The sequence below is a fragment of the Salvia splendens genome, chromosome 11 (genome assembly GCF_004379255.2).
Source record: "Salvia splendens isolate huo1 chromosome 11, SspV2, whole genome shotgun sequence".
In the NCBI taxonomy this organism is placed as follows: Eukaryota; Viridiplantae; Streptophyta; class Magnoliopsida; order Lamiales; family Lamiaceae; genus Salvia; species Salvia splendens.
Genome location: NC_056042.1, coordinates 7,535,773 through 7,561,717, shown reverse-complemented (window position 1 = coordinate 7,561,717; position 25,945 = coordinate 7,535,773). Strand labels below are relative to the sequence as shown.

General features: G+C 37.6%; 2 protein-coding genes across 2 annotated transcripts; one reads left to right on the top strand and one right to left on the bottom strand.

Annotated features, from left to right (window-relative positions):
• Positions 1–6,145: 6,145 nt before the first annotated feature.
• LOC121754372 (myosin-binding protein 2-like) lies at positions 6,146–9,426 on the bottom strand. The gene is made up of 6 exons (XM_042149746.1): positions 9,416–9,426; positions 9,252–9,334; positions 8,448–9,146; positions 8,146–8,343; positions 6,705–8,049; positions 6,146–6,606 (listed from the first exon to the last, which is right to left on the bottom strand). The coding sequence occupies exons 1-5, from the start codon at positions 9,424–9,426 to the stop codon at positions 6,755–6,757; spliced, it is 2,286 nt and encodes a 761-aa protein (XP_042005680.1). The 3' UTR covers positions 6,146–6,606; positions 6,705–6,754.
• Positions 9,357–11,206, top strand: LOC121754371 (serine/threonine-protein phosphatase 7 long form homolog). Its single transcript, XM_042149745.1, has 3 exons — positions 9,357–9,725; positions 10,132–10,962; positions 11,035–11,206. Exons 2-3 carry the CDS (start codon positions 10,133–10,135, stop codon positions 11,204–11,206), a joined length of 1,002 nt encoding a protein of 333 aa, XP_042005679.1. The 5' UTR covers positions 9,357–9,725; position 10,132.
• The last annotated feature ends 14,739 nt before the right edge of the window (positions 11,207–25,945 follow it).

The following is a 25,945-nucleotide window of genomic DNA, read 5'->3' as shown; positions in this document are numbered from 1 at the left end:
TGTTTAATGCAGAAATTTTCTATTAATTGATGAAAAGTACCGACTCCATGAACAGTTATTTTACATAGAGATGGAAACACTTGAGTTTTCTTCAATTTCTGTATTTGGTATAATGATTTATTGATTGAGAAATCAAAGGATTTTTAGAAACATCTATGTATGATGATATATAATCAATTACTTGCAAATAATGTGAACTGAAATAATAAATAGAAAGTGGAAACTATAATGAACAAAGTTGATAACTTATATCCACACTAAATAAAGTTAAAAAGTATAAAGCACACAGATATATTTAATCAAAACGCGCAGAAAATTCAACTGTTGGAATAAATCAAAGCACAAGTTTCAACTTTCAAGGGCTCTCTCATGAATATTTCTTGACTTATACGGCCCTAATATAGGTTTTAATACAAAATTAATAAAGTAAGAGAGAAATAGAGAAAAAAATAATTAAAGTATTAGTGGGGAATGGATCCCATTAGAGAGAAACGAGTTTTTAAAATTAAAAAATACATATTCTTGTGGGACAGACTAAAAAAGAAAGAGTGCATATTCTTATAAAACGGATCGAATATAATTTATAAACCATATATGCAATACTTTATGAACGAAAAGTCATTTTTAGTAGTTTCGTTCTTAACAATCTATACTAATAAAACCAACCCCCCCCCCCCCGACCCCCCTCCATCAGTTTTCTTTAAATTACACATAACGGAAAAAGGAAGACTTTTTCTAATGTTGCTTTTTTAAGGAAACATATTGTGCAACTCTGAGCAGACCTAGATGTTGTGGACCCATCGAAATAATAATAGTAATGATGTTATTGTAATGTCATAATACATAGTCAATCACATGGTGTCATCATGCGTAAATTGCTAGCCATTCAAATATTTATGTGTTATAGATATTATGAAAAACTGAAAATCTGGTCGAGCAGGATTATTTAGATTCTACTAAAATCGGATTTAGTGCACATATGATTAAACAAAAAAAATGACATAAAAGAATATTAAAATGTGATCATAGTTCATCCGTTTTTCTTACCCAAAAACTGAATAAACTGAATTATCTAATTTGTACCAAAGTCTAAATTAAACTCTATTAAAATATATAAATATGTAAATTGATTTCTCCTTTTTATTTAAATTTAATAAAAAAATGCAAATTGATTTGTTCTTTTCGTATGATTAAAAAATTTATTACTGGTATGGACAGTAGACTAATTAGGAGTATTATTTAAACTATGTAAAATCATTATAAATTTTATATTGAAACTTCATGTACATTTATCATATTATGAGAATGAATTAAATACTAGTACTAAATACTAGTAGTAATTAATAGACTCTCATCGTTGCAAGAGACACACTATTATATGTGTATAACTCTTATAATAATTGTTTATTTGTACGTAATTTAACAGAAATTTATAGAATTAATATTATTAGGGTGCAAACCACATGCCACGCACGCCACAAAAAGAGTACAGTTGCAAGTAATATATATGGACTATCTCAATTTTATTGGTATCATCCCAAGATCAAAATCGAAAGGATTTTTTGCTCAAAATGGACATGTCTTGTGGCTTTGACCGAAATCATAACTTTGAGGGTTTACCAAAAGTAGATACTCCCTCTGTCCCACTACAAGTGAGGTGTTTCTTTCTGGCCGTTGTTTTAAACATACTCTCTACTTTTCGCAAAGTTATCCGATTGTGCAATATATATTCATTTACCCTAGTTAATTCTTCTATCAACCAACAATAATACTATCAATTGGCCTTTAATTTAACGTTATTCAACCATGAAAACAACATGAATAATAATAATAATAATAATAATAATAATAATAATAATAATAATAATAATAATAATAATAATAATAATAATAATAATAATAATAATAATAATAATAATAATAATAATAATAATAATGAATATGGAAAAATATATGGAGTGGACAATTCATGGAAGGAAGACTAAGTACTAGTACTACCGCATGCTGCAAGAAACTATACATTGTAGCTCATTTAAGCAAATTTAATTCTGTATGAAAGAATGACTTTGCTAAGCCAATGTTCCCTCTCCATGTCCATCTCTATCCCATTCCATGTTTTACACCTTCCTTTCGTTATAACTTCTAATTTAAAACATGAGACTTTTAGGACAAACATGGTGTCGTGGGCCTGCAAGATGGAAAAATTGCAATATATATGGTTGGGCCTCTGCAATTTAATTAACAACTCTACCCACTTTTAAGCCCCAAATCTAGACTCGACTAAAACCCAATTCTCAAAAGATAAGTATAAGTTCTTAATTCTTATAAATACAATTCATCCTCATTTACTATGGCTTAAATTATGTATTACTACAAATAGTTTCTTGAGCTCATCTTTTAAGCAATTTGTATAGAAATAAATTCTTTTAATCATATAGCTCTAATATGCAAGGCATCAAATCAAGTAAACCTACTTATTTGAACAATGTAAGTATTTTCACCAGATGATTTTTTTGTTCTTTCTTTTTTTTAGGAGACACAATAATGCATGGTTTTCATTTATTCCTATAATGATTTAAGCCTTTTAACTCATTGGAGGGAGAAGAAGCATCTTACCAACTGGGTTGCACTTCATTGTTTTTATGCATAATAATTTTTTTTTTCATCTTTGTCTTTTACTTTCTCTTTTTCGTTATTTTTGTTATACGATTCCCTGGATTTCAGTATGGACTTAGAGTTGTCAAGTGGACCGGGCCGCGATGGACTTAGAGTTGTCAAGTGGGCCGACCCGGCCCAACCCCATGTCTGAGGTGGGCTGGGCTGGGCCAGGCTTTTTCTAATTTTGCTAAGCGCGGTCCGGCCCAGGACCACTTGCCATGTGACCCCGGGCCGGGCTTTGTACAAATTTTTTATTTATGTATTTTAAAGATATGCTAAATGTATTATATGCGAAAATAAAATATATAATTTGTATTTATATCTCATTAACTAAATCTAAATTTAAATAATGTGTTTAAACTTGTATTAATAATATTTTTCATGTTCTTTATTCTACTCCCTCCGTCCCACAAGAATATGCACTTTTAATTTTGGAAAGTCTTTTATGTCTATTGAGATGGGACCATTCTCCATTAACAATACTTTAATTACTTTTTCTCCCTACCTCTCTCTTACTTTACTAATTTTACATTAAAACCCGTGCCGAACCCAAAGTGCATATTCTTTGGGGACAGAGCAAGTATTTAAAAGTAAGTGTATAACTAAAAGAATAATCAATATTGTTAGTATTGTTAGTAGATGATGACATATGAGTTGATGTTGTATTTTTAAAACTACAAGTATATGAACTAACTAACAAATTTAAAGACTTACTATATAATTATTTATCAAATATTAAGGTTTGAATACAATAATATTCATAGAGTTTAACTTCAGAACTACTCCTTCCGTCTGCGAATAGGAGTCCCGTTTTTTCATTTTAGTCCTCCGCGAATAGGAGACCCGGTTCACTTTTACCATAAATGGTAATAGGGTCTCACATTCCACTAACTCATTTCTCTCACATTTCATTTAAAATTAATATATACAAGTGAGACCCCTATTCCACTAACTATTTTCCACTCACTTTTCTTAACATTTCTTAAAATCCGTGCCGCCAAAGAATGAGACTCCTAATGGCGGACGCAGGGAGTATCTTTTTTACATCTTGGATAAAAAAAAATATAAGAAAAAAAATTAGATGTAGTCAAGATTGATTAATGTTGCATTCATGATTTAGTTGGAAACTTATGTTGATATTAAACTATTAATGTTTGTGTCCATTCGGAGATATCCAAAAAATTGGAATGATATAGACAAAATTAACATGTCTCGTGCATAAGATATATGCAAAAATAGAGAAATATGCTATTATTAGTGATTAATCACCTATTTATATTTATAGAAGGCGGGCCTCTGATGGGCCTTTGCTTGTCCCGGGCTGTTCCTAGGCCTAGGCCGGTCTTGGGCCTGCCCTGGGTTTACAAAATGGCCCAATTGGAGCCCATCTCAACTAATGAGCCCAGCCCAGGTCCGCTTTGTTTCACTGGTGGGTCGGGCGTGGGTCGGGCTGGTTGACAACTCTAAGTGTGGTATATGTACAAATCTTATCCGAACCTACAATTTCATAGTTAAGATTCCTACTAAATCATGTTCCATAATATTCACGCAATCTTACTTTTGATCTCCTTCTCTCCCTCTTGTCGATACAGATACTCATCTTGATTGTTTTGTTTCAATTATTTATTCGTATTATGTGGGTAATTTTATTCCATCATTCAAAACGAGACTTATATGTACATAACTTCGTATTCGTTTTTTCCCTCTAACATGATTAGCGTTGAAGATAATCACAAATTTTTGAGATATTTTTAAAATCGCTTATTCTTGAGTTATTTAATAGAATTTGCTAGGTAAATATAAATGGCAAAGTTTAAATTGAGATATTTTCATAAATGGGATTTGTTATATGGAGAAAAAAAGTAGTAAAACTCTAAATGGGAGAAAACATGTAATTCTTTAATGTTACTACCTTCGTCCGCCATTAGGAGTCTCATTTCTTGGCGGCACGCGTTTTAGAATATGTTAAGTAAAATAAGCAAGTGAGTGGAAAAAAATAAGTGGAATATAAGTCTTACTTGTATATATTAATTTTAAATGAAATGTGAGTAAAATTAGTTAGTGAAATGTGAGATCATATTACCATTTATAGTAAAAAAGTAAACTGAGAATCTTATTCACGGACGGATGAAAATGAAAAAAATAAGACTCCTATTCGCAAACGGAAGGAGTAGTTTACAACCAGTCCTCTTCATAACTTTTTATAATAAGAATACACTTGTAAAGATGGATAGACTGTGGACTACAGAATAAAAATACTATTATTCATCCGTCCGCGAATAGGAGTCTCATTTGTTTCCTCACGGGTTTTAAGAAATGTTAAAAAAGTGGGTGGAAGAAAGTTAGTGGAATAGAGGTCTCACTTGTATATATTAGTTTTAAATGATGTGTGAGTGGAATGTGAGGTCTCTTTACTATTTATAATAATTATGAACTGAGACTCCTATTCGTAGTTGGATCAAAATAAAAAAACGGGACTTTTATTCGTAGACTATTATAAGGATCCAACTTTGATGCAAGCAGCGGCGTAAGAATCTTACATTAATTTGTTTTGCAATAGAAGAATAATGGAATAAACAGTATCTATCGTAAGTTGTGTTCATGATTAATGTCAGCTACAGATTTAGAGAATATTTGATAATCATGAGCAAAACATGCTCTAGTTATTTAAGTACATCTCTATTTAAATTAATCTCCTATGTTGCGTAGCAGGGGAAGTGCGATTTAAGCAAATAGTACTACACAGTAATTTAGCATTAATAATTAATTAGTACTTATTTATTACTCCCTCCGTCCCTGAAAATTTGTCACATTTCTTTTTCTGCGATCGTTTTAAATAAATGATACTAATAACTAGTTGAAGTAGAGATAAAGTAAAGTAAGAGAAAGAATCATATAGAGAAAACTCTTCTTATCTACATTATTCTCTCTTCATTTTAACTATTTATTATTATTTTTAAAAATGAATGCAGAAAATGAAATGTGACAAATTTTCAAGAACGGGGAGTAGTACATAGCTAGCTTGAAAATTACAGTTAATTAATTAAGGATGTAGGATTATATCAATTGAGAGTATACTATTTGCTAAAAATTAAAATGATAGTACATGGGAAAATGTTAAATTTCATTGCTTGGTTATTTGACTGAATTTTGTTCATAACTTGGTATAAATTTTTATAATATGCTCTAAATTATGTGAATTATTATAACAATGCCAACCAAGATTATGGATTAAATAATAGTAAGTGTGTCATTACCATGGTGATTAGGAAGGATTAAGTTGCATGTAATCATGACCTTAAGCGGCTCTCGTGTGTGTTTTCAAAGCATGGTCCCACTAAAAAGCAAAGTTTGTGCTTAAAGCACAATTTTTTGGCAAAGGCATCCATTTGCTACCAATATTAATTTGATTTTAGTAGTAATTAAAAAACACTGTCCTGCTCAACTTGCAGACAATAGAAAGCTTAAACTAAACTAAAAATAACAGTAGACAAACACACTCATTTTTATATAATTACAGATGGGTACAGGTAGTTTACTACTAGACCTTCCAAATAAATAAACAAACTCTGATTAATTTGAATCATGCAAATATAATGAGACTTGGAAATAGGAAGTTGCTTACCCCTTTTTCCCCTCTCTCTCCAAACATGAAAAATGGAACTAAGCCTACTCCTAAATGCCTAATGAAATGTTAACTCACAAAAACATAACCAAAGTGACAACAGCTATTTGTGATCACTAGACTACACACAAATACATTCATCACCCCCTTTTTCCCACTAAAAATATTGGGTCTACCATGACACAATAGTAAGGAAACAAAGGACCAAAACTCCAGCAGATTTCTAATTCTTGTCTGCAAATTTTACCACAAAACAAGAGTCTTCAATTCCCTCTCCTCATTAGCTGTTTCTTTTGCATCAAACGTTTGTAGCTTTGGATTACCTTAGACAGTGAGGAAAATGGTGTAAGAAAAATATGATCTTTACAGTTTTGTAGCATACTGCAAGACAATGGAAAATATGTAAGATTTAAAGTTATACCAAGGATATTTTGTGGATATGGATGGATAATTGATGATGACTTGTTTCATTTATAGTACCGTCGTCCATCCTCTGGTTCGAACCTCCACGTTGCGGAGATCACGCAGATGCTGCAGGATTTCATGAAGGAGATCCATGCCCTTGTCACCTTTCTTCAGAGAGCTAACGCAGTGCTTGAGAAACAACCTATCTTCCTCGAGAGCTTGCTGTCTCTCGAACTCTGATTCATCGTGAGAAGAATCGTGCACTCCATTTCCATTCAGCATTGCATCTCCGTTTTCATCACAGATTGCATCGAAGAGGGGGAGCAGTGATTTGCCCTTGTGGCCCGCGATTCGCCAGTGTTGATGATGATGCTTCCCTTTCGTTGTTTCTTTAGCAAAGCCATTTGCATGTCCATTTGTTTCACCATTAAGATGATGATGACCATTTTCTTCCTTGGAATTTTTCTCCTTGTCGTCATCATCATCGTCCAATGTCAAGAGCTTCTCTTCTAGAACCTCGAGCTGCTCGAGTAGGGACATCCTCTCTTCCTCAAAATCGGCTAACGATTGCTCCAAGTTGACGACTGCATCGACAGGCGTGCTCTGGTTTTTGTATTTTTCTTGATGGCTGTAAAACCCCTCTTCTTCCTTGGCATCTTGATTCAGATCAATGGACAATCCATCGCTATCGTCAGCATTGCTACAAGAAGCCGATGAGAATCCACTCCTTGTGCTCCCGTCTTTGCTCTTTCTCAACGTCCTCACCTTCTCCCTAGTCTCATACTCGAATAGCTTCTTCCTATACCCTTCCAACTCCTTCTCCACCTCCTGCTTCTCCCTCTCTCTCTTCACCATTAGCTCATTCATGAGCTGCAGAGCTTCTTGATCATATTCCGACTGCTCCTCCATCATCCTCTGATACTGCAGAGCCTCCATCTGCATCGCAGCCTTCTCTTCCTGCAGCCTGTTTATCATTGCCATTGTCTGATTGGCCGCCACAGCAGAGGCACTACGCTCCTCTTCCAACTCCATGTACAATGCTTGCAACGCCTTGCATTGTGATCTCAGTGCTGCCTGTAACCGCTCAACAGTGACAACTCCATCACCACCTTCCAACTCACTCGTCACACTCCCATCCAATGACTCTTCAGTCCCCAAATCCCTCTTCTCGAGTTGTGACAACTTCTTGTGTAACTGGTTGTGGCTATCCACAGACGTCGGCGTATCAGGAAACTTATCCTCTTCCTCCCCAGTCTCATTCACTTCAGACTGAAACGAAGGCTCGTTCGCCTTCACATGCTCCTTATCCTCATACGATAACGATTCTAGCTCCACCATCTGCTCCTCAACTTCACTAGGACCTAATAGAACAAAATTTTCGAGCTCAATTCAAAAACAAAAATTAAAAATCCAAGCAACTAACATATAACTCATACAAGCAAGAACTCCAAAATTACCATGATCATCATATGGTGCATAAAGATCAGCACAACTCGTTGATGGATCTTTGTGACTGCACTCATACGAACGAGCAGAATCTTGAAATTGTATAATCTCATCTGCTACATCTAAATCAGGAATTTCAGTTCCAATTGAGACATCTGCTTCATTTTCATTGTTTCCCGGAGTAACCTCCTCACATGCTACATTATTATCTAAACAAAACAGCATTGTTTCAATTGCACATTCAAACATTCAAGACATCACACAATTCTCAGCAAAGCAATCTCAGAAACAAAACAAAGAAATTGCAATATACCTGCACGATCATCTGATTGTTCCTCCACCGATGCTCCAGCCATTTCTAGATCTCCGTTTGCCTCCACAGAAGGCCACCGTGCCAGTGGAAACGTGGTCTCAAAATGAGGGCCTTTCGCATGAAACACAAGAGAGTTTTCATCTTCTTCCATTTCCATGACCTCAAGCATCGCGTATGTAGGTTCCTCATTGATATCAACATCAAGAAATGCACCTGCCCTTTTCTCCTCTCTCCCCAAAACCAATGGCTCTCTCTCATTGCCTTCACCATCATCTTCAATCCTATCATTCCCCTCGCCAAGATGCTCATCCATCATCAAATCGACCAACTCAATCGGAACCAAAGTGTGACCACTGTAATCTAGGAAAAACTCCAAATGCTGAGGCGGAACTTCATCTTCTTCAACACACACCTGCACAGACTTATCCTTCATGATCAAAACCGACTTCTCTTCCAAAACAGTTTCCCTTCCTCTCTCAACTTCATCTTCCCCTGCTTCCACCGAATTGCCATCAATCTCAACCATTCCAACGCCACCAAAATCAGCAGAAGAATCAAGAATCTTCTCCGCAAAATCATCAAATCCTTCCTCAACTTGATCACAATCAACAATCAAATTCTCTTTCTGGGCACATTCCAAAGCATCCCAAGATGAAGTCTTGAGCAGAATATAAGAAGAATGTTCCCCACCATCATCATCTACACATACCCCACAACAACAACACTTCAAACTTACTCCAAACCCTTTCATCCATGGAGACAGAGCAAAATTCTTCGACGAGGAAAAACAATCCTTACACATACCCTCGGAATCCACCAACTTCCGGTGGTTGGAGCAGTAACACAGTCTCGAAACCTCCTTGCAGTGGGATTCGCAGAGAGGATCCCTGTGAATGTTTTTGCGGCAAAATTCCAAGAAAGGAGTTCATGACAAAATGTATCCGCCATATGGACCCTGAAAATAAAACTTTCCAGCCATGGTATAGACGCGATAAGCTCTCGCGTGTTTTAAAGTGAAACACGCATATTCCTCTCGCGTGTATTAAAGGAAAAACGCGTCTTCTTCTCGCGTGTTTAAAGAAAACACGCGACACGCTCTCGCGTGTTTAAAGCAAACACGCAACACGCTCTCGCGTGTCTCCCTTGGTTCAAAATACGTCCAGAAGGCAGAACAGACCCCAAACACGCGAAGAGCAGCGGCGAAACCAGCGAAAATCGGTGAAAGCAGCGGGCTAATCCCATATTTAGCTCTCCCATTCCAATTTGAAGTGTTGTTAGGTAAGTTTGAACCCTTATTTTCGAATTTTATTGGTATTTTTTAGGTGGGTATAATAGTTAGGGTTTATGGGTTAGAAAGTATTTTGGTTCAATTTAGTTGAATTTGGTGTTGAATTATTCAATATGTTTATTTTATGTTGAATTTGGTGTTATTTTGTTGCATTTGATCTTAATTTGGTGAATGTGATTGATATTTTGTTGAATTATTGACTTTGGTTTTGAATTATTGATTTGGTTATGAATTATTGAATTTGGTTGAATTATTGTTGAAATATTGAATATGGTTGAATATGGTGTTAATTTGTTGAATTTGGTGTTGATTTGTTGAATGTGGTTGATATTTAGGTTTTGAATTATTGAATTTGGTTTTGAATTATTGAACATGGTTAAATTTTGATTATATTAGGATGTCCCGATATGGACCAGAAGATCCTTCTGTTTTGCATTATCAGCACAGTCATATATCGCGCAAGGCGTGGGCAGGCCAGGAAACAGCCTCTTTCAATATTCGGCGCTTTGAAGGACATTTCTGGGAAATCGATAATCATCACAGACGCGTGATTGATTATGTCTGTAGATTTGGTTTAGGTGGAGTACTTTTCTGTGGTAAGGCTCTGGATGTAGATCATGCGTTGATCACAGCTTTGGTTGAGCGCTGGAGGCCAGAGACACATACATTCCATCTTCCCGTAGGGGAAACTACCATTACATTACAAGACGTACAAGTATTATGGGCATTACGTGTTGATGGAGTACCCTTCACCGGAAATGGGTTTTGTGAATCTGGGTGGAGGGGTTTATGTGAAGAGCTCTTGGGCTTCTATCCCCTTCAAAGCGAGATGAAGGAAAACGGTATCTTGGCATCCGCGCTAATACATAGGATGGCGATTGAACCGTTAGGAGATGGTCTCGAAGACGAAGCCTACATTCAACGGGCACGTATGATTGTGCTTGTGCTATTGGGAGGGTTGATCTTACCCGACGGCTCAGGGTGTAAGATACCTCTCATGTGGTTGACCCAACTTCGAGATGTAGAGGCTGCCTCTATGATTAGTTGGGCGAGTGCTGCACTTGCTACATTATACCATAATCTGTGTGAGGCGTCTATGGGCAAAAGGTCAGACATTGGAGGTCCGACGGTGCTCCTACAGCTTTGGGTGTGGGAGAGAATGCCCACTTTGAGACCGGATTTTGTAGCGGCACGTATACATACAAACAACACTCCATGTGCCTTAATGTAAGTTTGTTGTTTCCTCTCATTTGTGTATTTAATGACAACATATTTAATTGATAACTTTTGTTATTGTAGGTGGACTGGCTCCTATATGATAAACAGAGCCCCCAACATTATCGGAACCATCACAATCAGAGTCATCTGCACCACCAACATTATCTGCACCATCACAATTATCAGAACCATCTGCACCATCACCATTATCAGAACCATAATAACCATCACATGTCAAATTTGGTACATCTAGTGGTTCATCAACCTCTCTCCCAGATGTGTTGAATTCAAAGCTATGATATTCATCATCCCTCCTAGATGTCCCGACATCAAAACTAGGATAACCATCTCTCCTAGACGTTCCAACATTCCTAGACGTTCCAACATCATGATGAGTGATAGGTGGTTCAAATTGCAACGCAGTGGTAACAGGAGTATATTCAATAAAAAGTTCAATTTGACGTGGATTTTCGCCAAACATATACTCCAACAAATTAGCATCCACTGGTGTAGCTATATAATTCACCACCCACTAAAAACCACAGGATGCCTCCATGTTAAATCAATCGTATGTGCATCCAACTCAATTCCAATTTTTTCACATATCATTGATACAAGCTGATAATATGATATCTTTTCATTCAATATAATAAATGAATTTGCACGAGGGGGATCATAAGCAACACCCAAACCTGGGAGCTGAATAATTTTCCCATCCCAATATAAACTCACAAACACCATTAAACCTGCAAAATAAGTGCGACATAACATCATATACTACAAATTCAACATACTTAGATAAATATTGAACAACATTAAAATCGAAAATTCAATACCAAGTTCAATGCCATAAACCCTAAATCTATACCTAACTAACATATAGCAATGATAATTGAAATTAATAGTCAATAATTACCTAACACCACTTAAAATAGGAATTAGAGCAACAAAATCACGGATTCACTTCGATTTTCGCCGGCTAGAAACGTTGGCCGTCGCTGAGAGTGAGAGATTGAGCGAGCTGGAAGTGAATTCGCGAGTGGAAAGTGAGGTCTCTGCCGTTTGGACCAGAAGTTGTGTCTAGCTGAAACACGCGAGAGCGTGTCGCGTGTGTGTCTAGCTGAAACACGCGAGAGCGTGTCGCGTGTCAACCCAAACACGCGAGAGCGTCTCGCGTGTTTAGTTAAAACACGCAAGAGCTTCATGCGTGTTTCACTTTAAAACGCGCGAGAGCTTCTCGCGTCTATACCATGTCTGGAAACTTTGTTTTTCATGGTCCAAATGGCGGATACATTTTTGCATGGCGTCCTTTCTTCGAATTTTCCCATGTTTTTGCCCCCTTTTGCGGGATCGATTCTCGCGCACCAGAAGCACGGAGGGTTCAGGCCGAAAAAGTCGGCGAATTTGATGATGAAGTAGGAGAAGAGGGAGTTGAGGAGGAGGAGGAAGATCAGAATCCATTCCAGCACTGCGTAAATGAGAATCAGTGTGATTTTGTTGGTGTGTCTGTGTAGCATCGTTGCAAATCTGTTTGCAGCCATGCTTGTATTTACAGTTAATATGTGTTTTTAACAAGAATCAGGGCCGGCTCTGTGTTTTGAAGGGCCCTTGGCCAAGCTGGATGTCAAGGCCCCATACTGAATTATAAAATTTATGATTACATCTAATTATCAATGTCTTATAACAAAAAACTCTCAATATTTTTGATTACATTAATACTCAATGTCTCATAACAAAAAACTCCGTCGAGCATTTCTTGAAGCAAAATCAGCAAGGACGATGTTGAGATCAACATTCTCCAATATACCGTTCTCAATAGAACATGTAGCTAAGCCATTCAATCTATCTTGCGACATAGTTGACCTCAAATAATTTTTGAGCAATTTCAGCTTTGAGAAACTCCTTTCAGCTGAGGCTACAGTCACAGGTATGGTCAATAAAATTCGATATGCAATAGAAACATTTGGATAACAATCTTCAACAGTAATGAACTGAAAAATCTCAGGTGCTGACATCAAATCATCTGGTAAAATTACTTGCAGCACTTGTAATTCACTGATAAAGTCATTGAGATCAACATCAAAAGAGTTATCATGAGAAAAAGCTTCTGCAAAAGTAGTACAACACTTCCGTAGATCATTATCATCCAAAGACTTCAGGTTTTCTGAGTTTAATAAGAAACCAAACAGGTTTTCAAATGTCTTCATCTGCTCGAATCGACTAGTCAATGAAGCAATCGCCATATCAATCATGGTAAGAAAATAATTAATTCTGAATGACTCTATAGCTGCTAGTGTCTCTTCATTTTGATCATTCTGTTCATCAAAATGTTTCTTTCTTTTACCTTTTCGTTTTGTCGGAAATATTGGCTCCACATCCATCTCTTCTACAATTTCTGTTGCAATCTTAATGCTACGACTAAAGCCTTCGTCTCTATACCTAAGTTCATTCCATGTACTCATACTTTTTAGATGCTCAACACTGCTCTCATGTTCTTTCAGCCTCTGACTAAGACGCTTCCAATCCCTCAGTCCATCAGATGCCAATAAAGACTTGCTATAATTTGATTTGAACAACTTGCAGCAAAAACAATATACCTTGTCCACATTCTTAGAGTAAAGCAACCACTTTCTATCGACAACCTCATTGTTAGGTAACTTCCTAGAGTAGAAAGCATATGAAAAATGTCTACCAATAGCATCTTTAGGGAATTCCAGATTCAATTCTCTCACCGGTCCCTTTTCAATTAACAAATCCCTTTTGACATTGTCAAGATTCTCCCATGTACTAGGATCAAAGATAGATAAAAGGCCATCTGAATTTTCAGTATGTAAAGAAGGTTCCCCTGAAGCCGTACCATTTGGATTTTCCGTATGCAAATTTTCCTCATTACTGTTTTCCTCATTGATCTCAACTTCTGCTATTAAACTTTGTTCCCCTGGAGCTGTAGCATCTTCATTTACCTCAACTTCTGCAGCTAAATTATGATCGTGTTCCTGTTCATGACCAGATTTCTGCCCTTGATCTTCATTAACATTAACATTGCTAGAAACTGAAAAGAACTTGTCTAAAGCACCTCTCTGCGATTCAACAAACAATTCATCTTGTTTTCTTTTTTTTCTTTTTTGAGCTCCAGACAAATGTTTCTTTGGCAACATTCCAACACCTAAATTATGTATTGGAAATTAGATATGCAAAGTCCAGAAATCTAGAAGAGAATTTGCTAAAAATTCGAGTAAAAAGTTAATAAGAGTTTGACACCTGCTGAGGTGTCCCTGCTGGTTGGCAACATCAAGTCCAAACCTTGGAACTGGGCAAAGGAGTCCCTACTGAGGCGTCCCTATTCCGTCGAGCTCACCTTCGGAATCGAGGAGAGAAGGGATTTTCAATTTTTGAGAGTAAGAGTTTGGATGTTGAGATAGAGATACCGTCATACCGATAGTGAGGAATTGGGCAAAGGAGAATTTATTGGGAATATTGGACAAGTGGGCCGGATGTTATAATTCAAACAAAAGGCTTATTTTAGTTAAATATTGGTGGTTAATTCTATATTGAGCTGACCTTGGAACATTTGGGCCAACTAGTTAAATTCAATTTTGGGCTCTAGGTGAGTACGAGAGGCAGGGCTGGAAAAAATTTTGGGCCCCAGTCCATCCTGGGCCCCTGGCCTGGGCCTTGGTTGCCTATGCCCAGAGCCGGCACTGACAAGAATTAAGAAAAGGATTGAAGGAGGTGAAAGAAAAGTGATTAAAATGAGATTTTGAGGAAATGATCAATGCGACAACAAAATAAGTCTTTCAGCTTTAGGAAGAGATCAAAAGAAAAGGAATTAAGCAATTTTTTGACGGATTAATAGAGAATGTTGATCACATTTTAAAAATATTACTCGAATTTGTAATAATTAAAAATGGGAACAAATCGTACTAATAGGAAATAAAATATTGCAATAATTATATACCTAATTCTTTTTCTGAGGCAAAGTATTAGAGCATCCGTATCCTGCTCTTGCCAATGAGCACGGATGTGGGCCCGGACCCACTTTTACTCCCTGCTCTTAGGCAAAAGCATAACACTCACATCCGTGCTCTTCCACAAGGACGAGCACAAGAGTTCCACCATTTCATTATTCAATTTAAATAAAAACATTTCCACAATATTAAAATGCATTAAAAATACCCAAAATACTATTACTAATTACTAAAAAATTAAAAGTTACATAATTAAAATCCTAAAAATTAAAATTTTCATAATTAAAGTCTTAAAATTTAAAAAATTAGATAATTTAAATCCTAAAAATTAAAAATTACATAATTAAATTCATAAAATTAAAAAAACCCACTTGGCCGAATTTCGCCCAAATGGATGATGAATGTGTGTATTTATAGATGATTTTAGGATTAAATTTTTTTTAAAAAATTCAAAAAAATGGTAATAAAATCTGTATATTTTTTGGAATCCGAAAATATTTTTTTTTTATTTTTGGTATTATTTTCGATTTTTTTTAAAAAAAGAAAAAGAAAAAGAAAATGTCAACGGCCAATAGAAATGTGGCACGTCGCCCTGCTCGCTGTCACGGACGTGCACGTCCGTGCCAGCGGCAAGAGCGCAGCGGCAGACAAGGATATCCTTGCCAGTGGCACGGACGGACGGACGGACTCTGCTCACCGCTATGGAAGCTCCTACGTTAGGTTGAATCTGAAAGGAATTTTGTGTTTTATTTAATTATTTACGTTTGTGTACTCCATGAGTTAATTGGGAACATGATATTTTTCTTACCTTTTTCTGGTAATATGCTGTTTTTAGCTCTTATACAAAAGTGTCTGAAATCTTTCACTTGGAGTTTGCCAGATATGACTTGATTAAATATCTATGGAATAATTGCGGATTAATATAATAGGGTTACATAAACTGTGTTATCCTAGTAAATTGAATGGCTAAGTATGAGTACATGATTTTAAATTAAATGCTGGAATTTCAAGGTATATTATTTGTAGGGTTCTAAATTTGGTTTCATTTTGTCTGAATTTGATTAATATAACGTTCTGAATTTAGTTTCATTTTGTCTGAATTTTTCGTAGCTCTCCACCACTATACATGCTATTGTTCAAACTAAAGTACTTAATGCTACATTATGACCAATAATATAGAAAAAAAAAATGCCATCCAATTTAATATTACTAATTAAGTGTTGCGAGAGATGTGATGTCAGCTTCGGATCCAAAACAGCTTTTATCTTTCCCTTGACCGGTCCGTGGGCCCACCATCGTAGAAAACTGAGTTAATGGGCCCACCAAAAGCAGTTGCGGGCCCAGTAGTGTTGCACATCATCATACTGTTAACTATCTTATTCTGGTAACATTTCTTACTTGGGAGTTTGGGGTTGATAAAGCATAACATAATCTTATTATTTTACCTTTTCTTATTTGGAATCGATAAAACCATACACGATAGTTAAATAACTAGTTCATTTTTTTCCACAAATTAATGAAAATTTATATAATAATATTACACAAATTTTATTTCCTATTAGTACGATTTATTATATATCTGAGCTGGATTGGGCTTTATTTAAAATATATATATATATATATATATATATATATAGGGATGTATTCATTTCCTTTTTCTATATTTCCTCCTTTTTCCTTCTTAATCTATACCGTCAATTACATCAATCCGATGGATGCTAAAATTCGCAGATCACATTTAATTATAATCAATTTAATATCTAAAAAGGGCAAATTTGGTAAAATATTATGTTGCGGTTATGGAAAATCCATGATTCCCTCCTTGAAGATATTCACGTTCTTTTTTTCATATCTCACGGTGAAGAAGCAGGGCTTGAAGTCAGGCGCACTTTTTTTGTATTTTGATTTCTAGCAGCAAGGTTTCAAGTTTCACATTTCTCAATTTTGGCGTGTATCAATACGTGGTCTTTCAAGCTTGTCTAATTGGTGTCGTAGCAATCGATTTCGAGCAATAATAATGGAAGAAGGTAAATCTGATTTGGTTTTTTTATTTTTTGGTTCGGATGTCAGGGTTCTAGTTGCAGCAGGCTGATTATGAGATAGTTAATCACCAAGTATTTCGTGTAGTTCGTTTTCATGGTATTATATGATCGCTTGCTGTGATTATTTGATTGCTCGATGTGATTTTTTAAGAACAGCAATGTTCAGGATAGAGTAATTAATCAGCGACGAATTTGACGACTTCTTCCAGGTTTTGCTCGCGGTATAGCTACAGCAGTAGGTTAAAACGATGCATGTAATGCACAAATTGATCACGTATAATGAATATTTCTGCCTATATAATGCATACTTCTTGACCAGCAATGCATAATACCTATGTAATGCATTTATTTTTGTGTCCTTGTTTTGATATTTGTCGCACCTTACTTGTTTTCCCTAAGGGTTTAATAAGCCCGGGGCTAGTGTATAGTACGTACACATTACTAACAACGTGTTAGAGTAGTTCGTGTTTGACCTATAAATTCATCACGTAAGTCTCCAATGCACATTGTATGCTGAATAATGGTCGTACAAATAATGCACTAACTGAATATGCGTAATGGATTATATTGTCTGTATAATGCATAAAATCTTATGTCCAATGTCTATGTTGTGCCAATTAAGATAGAACAACTAGTAGGTCTCGTTTGTCTTGGGATTAGTTATCGGCAAATACTTTTGATCTTTGGTACACGTTTCTTGTTTTTCCCTAAGGGTTAATACGCATAGGGGCTAGGGTATAGTACGTACACATTACAAACAACGTTTAATTTTAGCGTTCATTTTATGTATACATAAAATACGTACTTCTCCAATTTATATATGTTTGTGCATTAATTGTTTGCTTACTACATCGCAAAGTTGTACTTTTATGCTGACCCCTCTTTTAATTATGTACAGTGGTCCTTGTACCTGAATGTTCTCCCGATCTGAAGCCTGTTGTAGGTCAGAAATTCCAATCCTTGGATTTCGCTTTCGCTTGCTACGAGGTATATGCCCGCGCTGTTGGCTTTGATACGCGCAAACAAGCTATGAGGAAGGTTGACGATGTCCCGACGTGGTATCGTGTTGTATGCAATAGGGAAGGAAGGAAGAAGGGTGATGAAGATGACCAGTTGAATGCCCGTTCTGATTTCACTATAAAGCGTAGGAAGTTATCTAAGCGGTGTGGTTGCATGGCTAGTATATGTGTGTAGGTAACTCAATGATGCCATGGATACTTGTGTTTCCTACTGCATGCAAAATAATGACCATTTGTTGATGAATAATGCACAATTTTAGTTAAGTAATTCACATATAAACAGGAAAAATGTAATATACCAAATACAAAAGTATGTAAGACACTAAACAATTACAAGATTGTAAAGGACTTCACAAAATAACTTACGCATATAAACATCATAACTCTCATAATGCATAATATATTGTAAATAATGGTGTAATAAGTAATCATAATGCACTACATAAACAAACGTACTGCACATAATACATGTCTGAATAAGTGCATTATTTGTGTTACACCGTGCATTATATACTGTGTTATTTTCCATAACATGGAATACATTAAGGATCCTTCAAGTAATTTCAAATTTTATTTGGCTGATGTGGACGGTGATGCTTCACTAAAGTAATGTACCAAATTCAAAAGTACGCATAAAAACAGAAAACCAACTTACACATATAATCAGTAGAACTCTCGTGATGCATAATATATTGTAAATAATGACTTTGTTTGTATACATAATGCACTGTATAGATAAACCACAGATTGTCCGCTAGACCAGCTCGGGTGTGTGGCCTCCAGGACAGACAACACGTAGCCACACCAATTCAGATTGTTGATATCAGCAACATGGTCGATGAAATGGAGAATCTTCGTCTTGCAGTGGCCATCACTAGGAGTTTCTATCAACGCATTTTCAAGGAGGAACATGAACAGCTTCTTGAAGTCGTCTCCACCATCAACCTCGGCCATCATAAGATGTGCAATGTCTTTTGGTGTCATTTTAAAGCGACCCTTCTGGCATCTCTCTGCCACTTGGTCGTTGAAGCCGAAGTTTGACTGCTTATCCTCCGGCCTTTATATCAATTTTGGCCCTCGAGGGAACCCCAACGTGAGGTGCACATCCTCCTCGTCTAGAGTAAGGTGTTCACCGCCGGTGAGTTGAATTTGGCAGCGGGGCAGATTTAAGGCGCTCATAACCCAATAAGCAAGATACGGCGGGATTTCCTTAATGTCAAAATCAAGGACCGCCCCAAATCCTATATCAGTGACAGCCTTTTTTTGTCGGGGATTCAGCCGTTTCAGGCAGTCTATGAATTCGGACGGAGTTCGACGGGAGTAGAGTCGATCATGTTTTCGCCCTGTAATTGGTCTAGGCTCATCCTGACAACCAGAAGTCCCAGGAGCTATCTCGGCTAATCTTTGTCTGAGTTTTGTTGCAAGCGCAACTGGAATAATGTCATCTACCGCATCTTCTATGTCTACTCTAAGCAGCTTATCTGAAATGGCACAAACAACACATCATGAACAGATTATATAGACTGAGTACTGCATATTTAACAACATATTATGCTTAAGTCATAACAAATAATGACTTAAGTATGTTTCTTAACAACCACAACAATTACCATTACTAATGCTTAATATGCCAACTATAATGCATACATGATGGTACATAATGCACAATTTAAGTTCAATAATGCACCCTAAACTTTTTCTTGAAGCCAGTGTGTATAACACACGGGATACACTACATACACCTATAAAATGCACCATATACTTCAACATATGCAATTTTAATTTACATAATGCACTTTATAGCTAGTAAAACAACACCATCTGAATAATGAATGAATAAAACCCTACCTATAGCAAACACAGTGCATTAACACAAAAGAAATGACTTAAGTGTTTTTCTTAACCACCATGGCTAATACAATAGCAATGCTGAATATTAATACTATAATGCATAGATCTTTGTATATAATGCACAGGCTAAGTTCAATAATGCATATAACTATATGTCTTAAAAATAAATTGTATAACACACAAACTTGATGCACTATGAACAAATAATGAATAAAACCCCACCCATAATGTAGAAGATAAAGAAAAAAATGAACACTGTTGATGCACGTTTAATCAATTTATATCAAATCATCAATCAGATTCCTCTGTAAAAATCTGTGGCAACAAACCAATACAACCAATGACCAATGTTAAAAGCAACATAATGCATACATAATGATACATAATGCACTGTCTGGCATAAAAAAATGCACACTGAATTCTTACATACTGTATTCTGGAGCACACTATACTACATTATGCACAATGTAACACACACAATGAATCTCCAAGCACTTAAATAATGCACTAATCTCCAAACACATACATAATGCTTAATATTAATACAATAATGCTTAATATTAATACAATAATGCTTAATATTAATACAATAATGCATACATCTGGTAAATAATGCACAGCTAAGTTCAATAATGCATATAACTATAAGTCTTCAAAATACATTGCATAACACACAATACACTGCACCCACCTCTAAAATGCACCATATACTGCCAGGTATGCTATTATTCTTTAGATAATGCACTACATATTAAATAAGAGTACATCATGATGCATAAGGAACAAATAATGAATACAAACCTACCCATAATGCAGAAGATAAAGAAAATAATGAACATTGTGGAGGTATCGTCTGGCCTACCCAAAATGAACAAATAATGAATACAAACCTACCTATAATGCACTGTCTGGCCAAAAAAATGCACACGGAATTCTTACATAATGCATTCTGCAGCACACTACCTATACTCTACATAATGCACAATTCAAAACCCTCAATGAATCTCCAAACATATACATAATGCACTAATCCGAACAAAACAAAATGTATATACTCTTGAGCACTGCACATTAAAATACCCCTAAAATGCTAGTTTTACAGCAAGTAATGAAACTAGACATCTAAATAAGGCTATTCATATTCATAAAATGTGAAAGCACATACAAGATTATTTCGAACCAATTGACCTCAAAACAATTACCTAAAATGGTCCAGTAAGACATTTTTACACTGTATAGTGAGCATCAAAGAAACATGCAAGTAGCAATCCTCAACAAAAATAATACTGAAAAGCACAACCAACGAGTGCAATTTACCTGCTTCCTGTGATGCTTGCGAGCGCGGACGACCTCTTATTTTTTGGCATATAATTGATCTGAATAAACCGATAAGAAATAAGGTCCGTGAATCGAGACGTGGTAAAACCCAACACAAAAGTGTCGAGCATCTAATCAGAGACAACCCCAGACGATTCCTGGTAATTCCGATATCCTAACGCCTTAGGGCATTCGCTCATTGAATGTTTTTCCTTTACATACCTGCGAGATTTGGGTTGAATATGGGCGTGCAAACACGTCAACAGCCGGTCGAGTTTTGTGGCCGCTGGGGTAACCGGCGGTGGGAGTGGAATCGACGCAAATTCGGTGGCGGAGGCTGTTGGAAGATCGGAAATTTGGCGGATGTATTAGGGTTTAGGAGGGGAAGGAGTGGGGTGAGGTCGAGGAGTCGCCCTGGCCGTAAATAGGAGAAAACTGAGAGTGGGAGATTGCAAATGGCGTGACATTCATGAAGAAATCCTTCTTTGACCGACTTAGTCTTGTGTCCTTTTGCGATTTTATCGCTTGATTTGGACTTCCTTTGTTCCTAATTGGCGAGTTTTTATCGCTTGGCATTGGACTTCTCCTTTCGTGTCCTAATTTGGGCGAGTTCTTATCGGATGGATGGACCTTCCTTTTGTGTCCAATTTGCGAGTTTATCCGCTTGGATTGGACTTTCCCCGGGTGAACCGCGAAGTGGTTTCGCTTATTGCGTCCGTTCAACGAAACTGCTTTTTCTAAGCTGAATGTGTCTGTATCTTCCCTTAACTTGGAACCACAATTGCTTTCATACATGAATCTAAAAACGGGGATCAGCTTTAAAGATTCAATATACCTCAAGTAATATTTATTTAAGAGAACAAAAACGCACATAAGAGACTAAACGCACATAAAGGACAAATAAAAAAGAACGAAAAAGATTTTAAACTTTTATTTAAAACGACCAGCATAAAGGACAAATAGAAACATGAAAAGCACATATCCCTAGGACCCGAACTAGATACAAGACTGACCGGACCTTGTCTCTTACAAATGGAACTCTTGAGGTTGGAAATATGCCATGTTCGCGGGTACTTGTTCTCCTGACATGTGAGTCAATTTATAAGACCCTTTTCCCAGGACTTCTGACACCGATACGGGCCTTCCATGTGGGTTCAAGTTTGCCCAGCTTTTCTGCTCGGCTTACTTCATTGTTTCTCAATACGAGATCTCCCACTTGAAACTGCAGCTTTTTCACCCTTTGGTTTATAATACCGGGTAACTTGCTCCTTGTACTTGCTGCTTTTATGCAGGCCAGTTTCTTTCTTTCTTCGGCAAGATCTAGTTCGGCTCTCAGTCCGTCATCATTCAGTTCTGTTGAGAAATTGAGTGTTCGGGGCTGGGTATGCCGATCTCAACCGGAATTACGCTTCAGTGCCGTACACTAGACCGTACGGAGTTTCACCGTTGGAGTTTTTGGTGTAGTTCGGTAAGACCATAGGACTTGAGGAAGATTTTCTACCCATTGTCTTTGGCTTCTTCTAACCGAGGCTTTTAATCCTTTCACCAAAATACGGTTTGTTACTTCCGTTTGTCCGTTTGCTTGGTGGTGAGAGACCGAAGTGAACCGCTGTTGAATATTCAACTCTTGGCACCAATTCTGAATGTCTTGTCGGTGAACTGAGTCCCATTATCCGAAATGAGGATATGGGGTATGCCAAATCGGTAAAAACTAATTTTCTTCCAAACAAAATCCAATGCCTTCGAGCTCGTTATCGTAGCTAATGGTTCAGCCTCCACCACTTTGTGAAGTAGTCCACGGCAACGGATCAAGAATTTCATTTGCCGAGGAGCTTGTGGTAGTGGTCTACTATGTCTATGCCCCATTGCATAAAAGGCCAAGGGCTTTGCATAGCACATAGATCGGTCTGCGGCATCCTTGGGATATTTGCATGGATTTGGCACTTCGTACATTTCTTAACGAGCTGTACTGCTTCTTTGTACCAAAGTTGGCCATAATTTATCCCCATCTCAGAACTTTTTTTAGCTAAAGCTCTAGCTCCGATGTGGCTTGCCGCACGATCCTTCATGAACTTCTCTAAGGATGTAGTCCGTCTCTTCTGGTCCTACACATCGCAATAACGGTTGAAGGTAGGACTTTCTATATAGGACTCCTTCATGAAGTCATACCGAAGTGCTCGGCATGTGATTTCCGGAGCTTCTCTCTTATCCTCGGCAGTTGTCCTTGATCTAGATACTTTGATTTGGCGTCATCCAGTTTCGCGAGCTGGTTACTGAAATACCTCAGCATCATTCAATGCTTCTGTGCGGTAAATCCTCCACTTTGAGCTCGGATATGAGGCCAACTTACTTAAGGTATCTGCTCGGCTATTTTCCGCTCTGGGAACGCGGATTATCCGAAAATAGGAGAAACTTCGGCTGATGCTTTGCGCTTTGTCCAAGTATTTTTTCATCCTTTCATCTCGGGCTTCACTTGTACCCAAATTGATTCACATGTGACTTGTGAATCACAATGGATTTTGAGAGATTTGATAAAATAGACTTTGCGCTAACCGAAATCCGGCAAGAAGGGCTTCGTATTCGGCTTCGTTATTAGTGGTTGGGAATAAGAACCGAAGTGAATAAGTTACCTCGTGTCCGTCGGAGCGATAAGTAGAATACCAGCTCCACTTCCCGTCTTATTCGAAGCTCCATCTACGAATCCAATCCAACAGTCCGGCGGCTCTACTTCGGGTCCTGGGGCTGTGTTGGTTCATCATGGTAGGGCTTTTCTGTTCGGCAATAATAGGGATTGCTTGATCGAACTTTGCCTCTACCAGAAAATCTGCCAAGGCTTGTCCCTTGATGGCTTTCCGAGGTAGATATTCTATTGAATGTTCTCCCAACTCTATGGCCCACTTGGCAATTCTGCCTGATGCTTCAGGCTTAGTCAAAACTTGCCGAAGTGGAAGATCGGTTAAGACGCATACCTTGTGAGCATAGAAATATGGCCGCAGTCTCCTTGCTGCATTTACTAATGCCAGAGCAATTTTTTCCAGAGGTTGATACCTTGTTTCGGGACCTCTTAATGCTCGGCTTGTAAAGTAGATAGGACGCTGCTTTAGGCCTTCTTCTCGTACAAGTACCGCGCTAATGGTTTGATCTGATGCCGCTAAATATAAGAATATCACTTCGGCATCTGTTGGAGCAGAGAGAATAGGGAGTTCGGCTAAATAACTTTTGAGTTCGTCAAAAGCCTTTTTCTGTTCGGCTCCCCACTCAAACTTTGGTGCCTTCTTCAAAACATTGAAGAACGGCAGTTGCTTTTCGGCTGCTTGGGAAAGGAATCTATTCAGTGCGGCTAGACATCCAGTTAGCCTTTGCACATCATGTATGGACTTCGGCATTGCCATGTTCTGAACAACTTGAACCTTTAGGGGATTTGCCTTGAGTCCGTCCTTTGAAACCCAACAACCCAGAAACTTTCCCGAATCTACCAAAAAGGTACATTTTTGGGGATTGAGTTTGAGGTTGGCTTTTTTGAGCACGTCGAGAGTTGATTTGAGATTGTCTTCGTAATCCGAAGTGCTTCTACTTTTAACAACTATGTCGTCAACATAGACTTCAACCTCTTTCCGATCAGGTGCCGAAATAGCTTGTCTACCATCCTTTGATATGTGGCTCCGGCATTCTTTAAACCAAATGGCATCTTTTTATAAGCAAAAATACCGAAGTCAGTAATGAAAGCCGTTTTTGAAGCATCATTCTCATCCATTAAAACTTGGTGGTATCCTTTATACAAATCAAGAAAACAGAAAATTTCGAAGCCTATCAAAGCTTCTACTTTTTTATCTATGTTCGGAAGGGGGTAGCAATCTTTAGGACAGTGCTTATTTAGATCGGTAAAATCTATGCACATCCGCCATCCTTCTTTTTCTTGATCATCACAGGATTGGCCACCCAAGAAGGATATTTTACTTCAAATAATACATCCGCTTTCAGTAATTGGCGGACTTCGTCATGGATGACTTGATTTCTTTCTGCCGCAAAGAGTCTTTGCTTCTGTTTTATAGGCCGGACTGAGGGATCAATATTTAACCGATGTGTAATTACCTCGGAAGACACTCCGGTCATGTCCAACGGAGACCACGCAAAGACATCTTTGTACTCTTTGAGGAGCTGGATGGTCTTTTCCCGGAGCAGAGGTGTTCCCGCGAAACCGATCTTGACCGTTCTGGATGGATCATCTTCGTATAACTGAACTGTCATCGAGTTCGGCTCCGGTGTGACTTCGGTCATTTCTCCTGCCTCTGACTCCGGCTGCTGTGATTGCTATGCTTGATGGTGCCGATCTGATTGCTCGGCACTTTTAAGCGCAATCTGCAAACATTCTTTGCTCTCTTTTGATCACCTCGGATGACTGCAATCCCTCCTTTAGTGGGGATCTTGATTGTGAGGTGATAAGTAGAGCAAATGGCCCGAACTGTGTTGAGCCAGTCTCTTCCCAGGATGATGTTATACGGGGACCGAGCTTTTACCACAAAAAACTCGATCATCGTACTGGAGCTAGTAGGCGCTCTTCCACCGTAATCGGAAGGCTGATAGTACCTTCAGGGCGGGTGTCTTCCTGGGCGAAACTTTTCAGAGGAAGTGGGGCCGGACTGAGCCGAGCTGGATCCACTTCCAGTTTGTCGAAGCACTCTTTAAAAAGAATGCTAACCGACGCTCCTGTATCCACAAACACTCTGTGGATCAGTTTGTTTGCCACTCCGGCCTGAATGACAATCGCGTCTTGATGAGGAGAAATGGCCGGGAC

Bases quoted from the DNA above. Each gene is read 5' to 3' on its own strand.
- LOC121754372 (XM_042149746.1), bottom strand. The intron at 8,344-8,447 runs GTATATTGCAAT...TGTTTTGTTTAG, and splicing joins ACAATCAGATGATCGTGCAG to ATAATAATGTAGCATGTGAG. The intron at 8,050-8,145 runs GTAATTTTGGAG...TTGTTCTATTAG, and splicing joins TGCACCATATGATGATCATG to GTCCTAGTGAAGTTGAGGAG.
- LOC121754371 (XM_042149745.1), top strand. From the start codon at position 10,133: ATGTCCCGATATGGACCAGAAGATCCTTCTGTTTTGCATTATCAGCAC. The intron at 10,963-11,034 runs GTAAGTTTGTTG...TTGTTATTGTAG, and splicing joins AACACTCCATGTGCCTTAAT to GTGGACTGGCTCCTATATGA.